The sequence below is a fragment of the Drosophila biarmipes genome, chromosome 3L, assembly GCF_025231255.1.
Source record: "Drosophila biarmipes strain raj3 chromosome 3L, RU_DBia_V1.1, whole genome shotgun sequence".
NCBI classification, from domain to species: domain Eukaryota; kingdom Metazoa; phylum Arthropoda; class Insecta; order Diptera; family Drosophilidae; genus Drosophila; species Drosophila biarmipes.
This window is the reverse complement of record NC_066613.1, coordinates 26,106,305-26,116,512: the sequence shown is the minus strand read 5'-3', so window position 1 is coordinate 26,116,512 and position 10,208 is coordinate 26,106,305. Positions and strand designations below refer to the sequence as shown.

The following is a 10,208-nucleotide window of genomic DNA, read 5'->3' as shown; positions in this document are numbered from 1 at the left end:
CGTGCCTTGCAAACTCACCTCGTGGTGAATGTATCGCCTTATGGCGTTGCCACCCCGCCTGCAGATAGAGACCGCGCAAATTTTAAATTTCAAATATTGACGTTTATTCAGGTTTTAAATGAAATTTACAAAAGTTTTCGTTTGTTTTCGTTTTCTGCCGTTGCACACAATTACTCATAGCTCTATTGCGCCTAGCTGTCAATAAACTGGTTGGACTTGCGTTTTTTGTTACATAATTATTTATTGGTTTTTAGGCATCTAAAAGTAGTACATTTATTTTTAGTGCAATTTCGTTTCGCATTGGTTATCTCCGAATAGATTTACAACGATGATTCTCGCTCGCACTCTGCGTCTGCTTTGCGGTATACATAAGTTACAATTTAATATGTTGCGTTTACGTTTAACTTAAATATTATTAATCACATGCAATAGTTAAATAATAATGATACAAATAATAATTATACATAGTTCAACCAGCGCGTCCGCACACCAGCGATCCCAGCGGACCGCAGTGTATTTGCGATATAATTTGCCAATTTGATGGATGCGCCGCCAGTTGGCACTTGCCTTTGTTAATTTGCTACTAACTAAATTTGTTGTTATCGGTCAACTGTTTGCTTTTTACACGTTACGGGCTAATCGTTACAGTTTACGCACTAGCATATAATTACGATTTAATTAGTTAATTCATTTATGTGTATATATATATTTATATATATATTTGTTTATATATAGACTTCATTCTTATCGCTGGCGCCGTACTCGTATCAATGCATATTTCATATTCATTTGTATATATATATTTATTTGTGTTTTAGAGTGTCGCCAGCGCTGCTCTCTGGATTTGATTCAGCAGCGCTCTGCCCCACTGTAAAGTATCCGATAGATTGCAACAATAGTTTCGATTGAAATTGCAGATTGCGAATATGCAAATTGTGCGCTGAACTCTGCATCTCTGCACTTTCTGCCAGAACTCCAAGTGCTCTGTAAACTCTAATTAGCTGAATGCATTTCATGACATTTCCCCAAGGTCTTCCCTCTTTGTTCACATAATTTAAATAATGCTACCATATAATATACGTATATATCAATAGATTTTCATCGCTTTCTGTTTTCTGTGTTTCTTCGATTTTTCATTTGCGTATAAAGCTGTAAGTCTTCTAGTTTTTCCGTAAAGTGCGTTTACTCAACTAAATTCCATTCGTATGCATCTCGCGTCGATTACCCAATTGATCAATTTCAGTTCGAAGGTGTAGACAACAATAATTCGTTTCGTTTCGTTTAGTTTAACATTCACTGAGGCTACAGCTAACAGATTTATATCCTTTACGTATAATGTTTGTTTTGTTTTGTGATCGGTCCGAGAACTAGCCGTTGAAAGTGGTGCCACGCCTCCGATTCCGCCTCTGTTTACTTGCCTATTACACCGAAAAAGGAACAACTTGCTTTGAACATTGAGCTTTACTGTACCGTACGCTATGTGTAAGTATTAACATGTATCCGAACAAACTGCACACTCTATGGAAGGTTTATGCTGGGGCTTGAGCCTATTTTGTTTAGTTTTCGTATAGTTTATGTTTAGCCACTGCTCGATTCGTATGCAACGAATCCAACTCGTTTATATGGCACACAAGTCTAGTTGGATTCGGCATGGAAATTCGATGGGCTCTGAATTTGGAAAAGCTAGAAGGGGAGGTGCGCTTCGAGGGTTTCCCGTTTCAAGTTTCAAGTTTCGCTTCTGTGTAGATTGTTAGTCGATTGCTAGATGAATGCGCTTAGGGCCTAATAAATTACTTGTAACAACTTAAGAATTACACAAATAATAATAATAATGATAATAGTTATTATTTAATGATTTAACTCGATTCTTGTGCATTTGCTGTTGCTCTTGTTGTGCCTCCTTCCTTTCGCTCCTTTTTGCATTTGTGTCTGCTCCCTCGGCTGGGGCAGCATCCTTAACTACAGCTACTGAAGAGCATTGTGACTAGGGTGAGGAGCATCCACGTCGCGGTGGCCTCCAGTGGGTTGGACCCGCTGGTCTTGCCGCTGTCGCGCGACTCCACTTCGTTGGTCGTGGTGCCCTCGGTGTCCTCGATGGGCGTGTGGGATCCTGAAAGAGTTGATGAGAGATGTGTTGAGTAGGATTCAGTATGGCAAGATTTGTTTAATTCCAAAAGTTCCGCAAGGAATATTCAACCTACCATCGCCGGAACCATCTCCGGAACCATGTGCGCCCCCGTACTCCTCCTCGTCGTCGCCGATCTGGCCCTCCCCGCCGCCGGAGCCCTCTGCCATGTCATTCTGGATGTCGTGCGACGCCTGTATGCTGTTCGAAGGTGCCTGTCAAGGGAAAAGCAGATTAAATAATAGTCCCACCATCAGGGAGATAGTCCCAGCCTACCGCAGCTCCGATGTTCTTGCGGATCTTGATGAGCTTGTCCACCAGCTCGTTCAACTGGCTGGCCTGGGTGTTCGAGTTGAAGGGCACCTCGGGATTGTATCGCTGTCTGTCGGTTCCCGGGTTGATCAGCAGCTGGGTGTAGTCCCCGAAGCGGTCGCCTGTCCAGCAGGAGCGATCCTCGTGGGAGTGCTGCTCGTCACAGAAGCTGTTTCACAAATTAATAGAAAACCCAGTTAGCATTTACTTTCACTTGATCGATATTTCATTTTCCCAGTGTGACAGAACAACTTTTGTGTGTTTAACCCTTATATATACATAACGAAAAAAGAAAAATAAACAAAATGTTTAAGGAGCTCGTTTTGTGGATGCACCGTATGGCCCACGACTTTTGCTTGGCTCGTCCAGTGACTCCGCCACCTCGGCATGTAAGTTTAGTGTCTTGAAGTTGCCAAAAATAATATAACTTAGGCAAACTGAAGTAGTAACCCAACTATATCGCTTTTTCCAGGGCTGTCGTGTGCCAGTGAAGAACGGCTTCTTTGCCAACTTGATTTTCTTTGTGGCCATCGTTACGCCGCTGTACTTTTGCCTGCTGAAGGACGTGATCGCCATGATCACCGGGCCCAAGAAGCGCTAGTTTCCCAAGGACCTCACCCGTTTCAAGTCATAGCTTGGTCAGTCAGTGTAGTTAGTGTTCAATATCACCCCCAAATACATTTTGTGGCATCGCCTGCGAGCACTCACTTGTCCACGATGGTCGTGTAGAACTCCTTGCTCTTGTCGATGGTGGAGAGGAAGATGACCATGTCGGGATCCGGGTCGGTGGCCCACTTGACGTTCTTGTGGGTCGGAGGTCGTGCCTCCGCATCTCCGGACGAATAGGGCGTCAGGCTGGGCGTGCCGCAGGTCTTCTTCACCTGGAAAACAAAGGGGGAGGCATTGTAGTCCATGTGGTGTTCTGGGGTTAAGGGATTCGGGCTGGGGTTCAGGCTGCACTTCCACTTGCTAATCGCCGCCGCTCATGCGAGGCGCACGTGTTCCCCCCACCTGACCCATCTTTATGCCGGGAAATTGCAGCCTTCTGGCGGGGAACTCGGCTCGCATCTACTCCTCCGACTCCCCTCTAATTTAGCATTTTAAATTTCCTGCCTTGTTGGCAGCCATGCAAAAGGGGCATCAATTGGATGTCATGTGCACGCTTAACAAGACCTCGAAATGCCAAAGATGTTTTTAAAAGGCTCGAAGGCCGGAACTGAATGCCGATTCATTAAATTAAATTCATTTAAAATGTTCATATATTAAGTGGCAATTAAACCATTAAACGAGCGTGTCCTTGGGACACCAGTTAACGAAATCGATCGCATCTTCAGATAGATGTCAGCAAAAAAAGTGGAAGGCTGTGTCCGCAAAGATACTTCTCTGATAATGAATTAAAAGTAGGTATAAAAAACATTTTAAATATAAATTAAGTCTTATATTTTTGTATTGCTAAACATCACTTAATATTCTTTACTAGTATAAAGTAGTTTATTTTTTTAAGATTTTTAATTCCAAGCTATGTGATAGACTTACCTTCTGCTCCAAGTCAGGACCGTTGTTCATGGCGTACATAATTGCGTCGGAGAAGTACGTCTGCAGGCGCTTGATGACGTTGATGATGCCGTTGTCCGAGAGGAGATGGGTGGTCACCAGGTTGTTGAGGGCATCCACCACACTCGACCAGGGGCCGTCCAGCAGACCAGCGTACTCCGCCGAGCAACCGCTGGAGGTCATAAAGAAAGACATAGAGTTTAAGAGTTAGCTACATTTCAAGCCTGTTCCAAAAATAGGGTTAATATAGACAATCCCAGTTCCCGATTCGGAACCCCCAGACCCACTCCGACTTACCGCATCACGTTCTTGCAGTAGCCGTCGCAGAGGATGGTCTCGCTCTTCGCGTGGTGGCCACTGCAGTGGGGGCAGTAGTGCATCTTGAGGAGCTGCATCTTGCAGGTGTCCGTCAGCTGCTTGCCATAGAGGGCGTCGGCCTCGCTGAGCACCTCGGCGGCCTGGAGCAGGGCGTTCATGAAGACGTTGGACATGTAGACTCCCCTGCCCAGGCTGTCCTGCAGCTGGCGCGGCGTGTCCCCGAAGGGATGCAGCTCGTCGAAGTTGTGCTGCAGGCAGTTGACATAGTCCTCGTGCAGGTCGCCATACTGCTCCTTCGAGAGGTGCACCACTTGGTGGTAGGCCACGGGGAAGAGCTGGACGAAGAAGCTCCGCACAGCCTCCTCCAGCGAGCTCTGGTCACTGCCCAATCCCCGCCTGCTCACCTGCCCATTGCTGTTCGTGTAGTTCGAGGCGTAGTTCAGGTGGCTAAGAGAGGGAAAGCCCCAGTTAATTGAATTACTTTGAAGAATATCATAGCTTAAATGTTAAATAAATAGGAAAGGGTGGAGAAGCCGCACTTACTTCATGATTTCGTTGTACAGTTGATGGATCATCATCCGGGAGGGCGGCACCATGCGGGAGTAGACCTTCGAGAACAGGGAGTGGGTCATGTTCTCCGAAATCTGCGCCAATTCCAGGACGTGACCTGCAGCAGGAGCAGCAAAGAGAAATGAGCAAATGGCAGCCATGAAAGTATTGTTATGGTTATTGTTACTCCTAGCGAAATTTAATCACTTTGCCGCTAAAGTTTCCCCTGCTGGGATTTGCGGAACTTCTGGCCCCTAATGGACTGGCTGGGATTTCCGCCCACTTGGAAAAAAGAAAATTGTTGCCGTTGCTCTTTATGCCTGTGTGCGAGCATGCTTTTAGTTAATGAAATACAATTTAATATGACTGCTGGCCTGGCCCAGTGAACTTAAATATGAATAAACTTGGTGGAACAAAAGCTGGATTTATTTTGCAGTTCAGAAAAATGCTTATACTATAGATATTTATGGCCCAAATGGCATGCTAGGTCTAGTAAAAAACCTTTAATTACTAGCTCTCCCATACTATCTACTTATCTGTCAATCAATCGCCAAACAGGCGGCGCAGGTTGATAAATTCTCTTAATATTCAGACACTAATCACAAAGCTGAGCGTAAGAAAAACCAAATGTGACACAATGTTATCTGTCAAGTTGTCAGCGGCAGTTGTGCGAATTGATTTGGATACACAGATTGGCTATCGATACCCGCCGATACAAAGATACAAAGATACACGGATACAGAACACAGATACACAGATACACTCCTCTGGCAGCCTGTCATTAGCGCAGTTTACAAATGGCCAAGGCCAGATAGGTATATATGGACACGTAGGGGGTTATCTGTATAAAATCGAGGGAAACTGTCAAATCGGCGTGTGATTTCTCACACACAGAGACCACTAACTTCGCCTCTCAGTCCCCTGACAAATTCTAAATTGCAATACGCTGTCTTGTATATCGTTTTCAAACGAAAGTGTCAATCTTTCTGTTAATTGGCAACAAAAGAACGGCGACCGGGGCCAAAGTGTTTCCAGATTTGTTCTTTTTCGGTTTCTTTTTTTCGTTCTGTATGTTGCGGCTCATTTTGATTTTGATGTTGGAGCATTTCCGTTCCCAGCGTTTGAGTGAGTCTTTGTGTGCCTGCCTTTTTGGGCTTGGCTTGGAGCCGTGTCGATGTGTCAGTCTGCGGAGTTTGGGGTCCGCTTTATCGGCTAATGGCCTTTGATGCGTCAGCCGTGGCGAGCAGAGTTTACCCTTTTTAATTAGCAAAACTTACGAGTTGGGGCCCCAATGTTTGGGCAAGCCGAGTCGTTTAGAAGAGGATATGGGGCCCTGGATTGGCCATCAATTCGGTAGGGTCTATGCCATCACAATAGCTTTTAGGTGTGACAGATCAGGGGCAGATCTTGGGCCATCTTCGAACTACTTTTAAATGGGTTTTACACTTAATAATTTGAGATCCACTGGGGTTTTATTAGTGTTTTTTGATTAATGGTTATTGGTTTCCTGGCCTGATATTTATGAAGTTATGGATAACAGATCTGTAGGCCTTCCATTTTGTTTTAATTTAACTAAGTAGGTTTTTAAATGATTTTAGAAATCAGCGTTGGTTTGGCGGATTTTGTAGTTAATTTTCCTGCCGTTTAGAAGTGATTAAGAGGGGGACCAACTGGTGGCTCCACTAATCACTCGCCACTTTCTGACAATTGCGCAGGATGCAATAAACAATGCCAGCCAATAGATTTAACGCGTTTGCGATACAAAACAGCCAGTGGAACCTGGATACAGATCCGAGCTGGGGCAGTGGGGAGCCGCACATCCTGTCGCTAATTTCATTGACGTGGCATGGTTAAAATGGAGCGTCGACTGGCGGAAACATTTAATTATTAACACGCCGCGTCGAACGTGTTGATGCGCTGGGATCCATCTGTATCTATAGATAGACGGTAGAGTCTCACACAGTGCGACATCGGCTCGATTGGCTCATTAAATCGGCGCGAGAAGGCGCTCAAAGTGAACCATTACGAGGAGATGGAGCTGGCGAGGAAGTGCGGATGCAGACAACAATTACATGGCTGGCATGCCCGAGATAGCTTCTATTGACGGAGAATATTTCCATTGCAGAGCAGGCAATTTCCCCCGTCCGGATGCACAGCCTCCTTTCTGTGGATATTCGGAGCTCATTGCAGTGGCATTTCCCTTGAGCCAATGCGATGCCTAATTGCCATTTTAATCAACCGAACTGCGAGCCATTGTCAGTGGGGCCTAGCTGAGAGCAGCCAACGCTGCGTATGCTCGATGTGTGTATTATTGCAGCTGCTTTTGTTGGCCTAATACGCTCAATTAAGTTGGCCGCCCGCACACAGGCGGCACACACTAAGCCGCCTCAGGTGGCATGCATTTGCATCTTTGTATCTCATAAATTGTTAACTCAGCACTTCACCTGCGGGCTCACACAAAACTGCAAATGCAATTTTGGCCTGGGTCGTCGGGCTCTGCAACTAATTGCAATTTCTGTCCGCCTCCGTCTCTCCATATTCCCGACCTTTGACAATTAACCAAGGGCAGTTTTATTGTGCCCTGATACGAGTATGTACTCGGGTATCTTTGCTCGACCAGCAATCAAATATAAAGCAGGCCAAATGGCTTTCCCAATGAAACATGAAAATTTCATTAAGCTCGGGTTTTTCTAGTTCTTTTCTTTGAAAGACCTTCCGGGTGGGAGGAGGCGGCAAAGGAATCCCCGCTCGTCACACATGGAAAATCGCACTAATGGGCAAACAGACAATGAAATTGAATTAGACAACAAAGTGCGGCCTGAGTAGTTGGCCAGCGGAGGACGGAGGACGGAGGGCCTGGGATCCTTTTGCGCTCCCAGGGCAAGTCCACAACCAAGCCCAAGAGCAGACACTAAAAATCCATTCATACGAATGGGAAGTGGCCCCTTTACACGGCGAGAAAGTGTAATATATAGAAATAAAATGTATATTTGTACCACTAAGAACAATGTTGAATATGATATAATTATCTTCTGATAACCTAAAGATACAATAGTATTTCCTTTTGATGAGGATGGATTCAATGGATAATTAGCACTGTGTAAATAGAGGGAAACTCTATTTTCCTAGGAACATGCATTTTTTAACCCTGTATCTCCTAGCTATTCGCATAGAGCACATATCGGAAAGGCTTCGACTGGCTCTTCGGCTTCATTGCTTCATTAGAAGTCGGCGGTTGGCAGGCAGGAGCGAGATTAGCATGCCAAGTTGAAGGCTGCGACCGGTTTGGGATATGGTTGTGGATTCGGATGCGGACTCGCAGTCGAATTCGGATGCGGAGGGGCACTGCGATGGGGATTCGTGGCCCGGGGCAAGCCCCAAAACGTGGCGAGAGGCGGGGGCGGGGCTGCGGCAGATGCGGCCGCGGTCCACGGGCCGTGTTGTTGTTTCCCACGGCCGGGCAAAATATGCAGCACACACACTCACCGAAGGCGAGCACAGCCCACAGGTTTAGTTCTGTTTAGCCCGCTTTTCCCTGCCGCTTTGTATTTTTATATATTCTTCCCTTTTATTTTCTCCTGCTCCTCGGGGCACAGGGAACACGGTTTCGTTTGTTGCCTGCGTTCCTGTGCGGATATTACAATTTTAGTATCTGCCGCATTTTTTATTTGCATTTTATATGCATGTATTTTGCCCACTATCCCAACTGCGCCTTATGAAAGCCACAGCAACTTTGTTAGTGCCCTTCCCCCGTATTTTTTGCTCTTTGCCGCTCGGCGGGCTTAGCTTTTTAGCCGCGTTTAGCTTCGTTCTCAACTGTGGCAACTTTTTCCCCGGCCCCCAAGTCGCCTTCTTGGTCGTCTGTCCGTCTGGTGGGAGCAGCTATCTTTTCGCTGGGCAACCAGCAACCGGCAACCAGGAGAGGAAGTGGCTGGAATGGGCACAGTGGTTTCGGCCTTGGCAACTCTGGGAAACGAGGAATTTTTATAATTTACAAGAATTTCAACAGGTCTTGCCACTGATTAATTGACAATTATAACCCTCTAAAAATGTGTCTCCCACAGCACAGAACCTGCAGATATTCTTCCCGGGACTGTCTCAACTCCTTGAGCACCTTCCTCTCCACTGTACCATCTGGATCTGGAACCCAACCCACTGTGCGTGGCACCAGCTTAAGTGCATGTATTGTAACTAGCTATCTGCAGGCGTGCCAACTCGGCACGCCCCTGCCGGAGAACCCGACCAGCTATCCAGCTATCCATCCATCCGTTCCCAACCAACCGACTATCCAGGCATCCAGCATCCAACTCGCCACTCCAACAGCTGTGAGCCCCCAGGCAATCTGCTCTTGGCAGGCAGACTCATCTCGTCCTCATCCCATCCCAACCCCCATACCATCCGATCCAGAGGGGCCCCACTGAAGCCCCTGCACAATGTCAAAGTAATTGGATGACTTTTCATTGTTGAAGAAGGGCATTGGAGAGGGGAGTGCAGTGCAGTCCGACTTGAGTCCGACTTGAGGTCGACCTTTTCGGCTCAGCTCCGCTCTGACATATTGAAGTGCTCCAGAGCATATGCATCAATTGGCCGGGGCTTGGGAGTTATGTGATCCGGCTTTTCTCCGAGTTGCACTGCCCCCGCCCCAAGAATGGAGCCCCAGCCCCTGCTCATTTTTTGCGCTTTTCCCAAAGCGGTATCGAGTTGCCTTCCGTTTTTGGTGGCGCGTTAATTACAAGCGCGAGCTTTCAGCGTTTAATTTGCCAAGCAACTAATTATGGCAATTATATATGCGCACAAAAGGCGATTTATTGGCGGGCAAGTGGTAGACAAAATGGCATCGCATTTGTTTGTTTTCCACTCGCGGCTAATTAAAGAGACGAGTGGCAACTGAGGTTTTCAAGACGGCTCCATTAGTGATTCGGCATTTGGATCCTATAGATCTTCTTGGTCGACTAGAATGACAACTGGTTTGGGTCGGGGGCGTTCTTCAGCCGCACGATCTGCAGGTGTGCGCTGGCTCTGAACTTCGCCTTCCCGTCGATTTCATTGAGAAATCGAAGCTGGAGTCTGAAGGTCGTCCCCACAGACAAAAAGTGGAATCTTAAACATGAAGGAAAAAGATCGGCTGCGAACGAGTTTAGGCTGAAAATAACTCTTTATAGCTGAGGTGGTTTATTGTTTGGAGTTAGTTTATTGCCCAGACACAGAAACAATTCATATTTTAAAGTGGCTAATCAAATTTAAATTCTTATCTCAAATTGATTTGACGATAATAATGAAGTAATGGAGTATAAATATCGCTTTAAAAATCCCTATCATATTTAATTTTTTCTTATAATTATATTTCATT

The 10,208-nt window shown here is 46.1% G+C and overlaps 2 protein-coding genes across 2 annotated transcripts in view; one reads left to right on the top strand and one right to left on the bottom strand.

Annotated features, from left to right (window-relative positions):
- Positions 1 to 221: 221 nt before the first annotated feature.
- LOC108029468 (division abnormally delayed protein) overlaps positions 222 to 10,208 on the bottom strand; it is a 63,959-nt gene continuing 53,972 nt past the window's right edge. The window contains exons 3-9 of the mRNA XM_017101723.3: positions 4,853 to 4,976; positions 4,289 to 4,756; positions 3,974 to 4,163; positions 3,146 to 3,318; positions 2,402 to 2,606; positions 2,202 to 2,340; positions 222 to 2,110 (exon numbers count right to left, since the gene is read on the bottom strand). Coding sequence (XP_016957212.1) covers positions 1,956 to 2,110; positions 2,202 to 2,340; positions 2,402 to 2,606; positions 3,146 to 3,318; positions 3,974 to 4,163; positions 4,289 to 4,756; positions 4,853 to 4,976 — 1,454 coding nt within the window. The 3' untranslated portion in view covers positions 222 to 1,955. The remainder of the gene's footprint in view (positions 2,111 to 2,201; positions 2,341 to 2,401; positions 2,607 to 3,145; positions 3,319 to 3,973; positions 4,164 to 4,288; positions 4,757 to 4,852; positions 4,977 to 10,208) is intronic.
- On the top strand, positions 2,646 to 3,144 carry LOC108029475 (uncharacterized). Its single transcript, XM_017101735.3, has 2 exons — positions 2,646 to 2,826; positions 2,910 to 3,144. The coding sequence occupies exons 1-2, from the start codon at positions 2,743 to 2,745 to the stop codon at positions 3,036 to 3,038; spliced, it is 213 nt and encodes a 70-aa protein (XP_016957224.1). The 5' UTR covers positions 2,646 to 2,742; the 3' UTR covers positions 3,039 to 3,144.

Coding starts and splice junctions, on each gene's coding strand:
- LOC108029475 (XM_017101735.3), top strand. CDS start 2,743: ATGTTTAAGGAGCTCGTTTTGTGGATGCACCGTATGGCCCACGACTTT. Junction 2,827..2,909: donor TGACTCCGCCACCTCGGCAT/GTAAGTTTAGTG, acceptor CGCTTTTTCCAG/GGCTGTCGTGTGCCAGTGAA.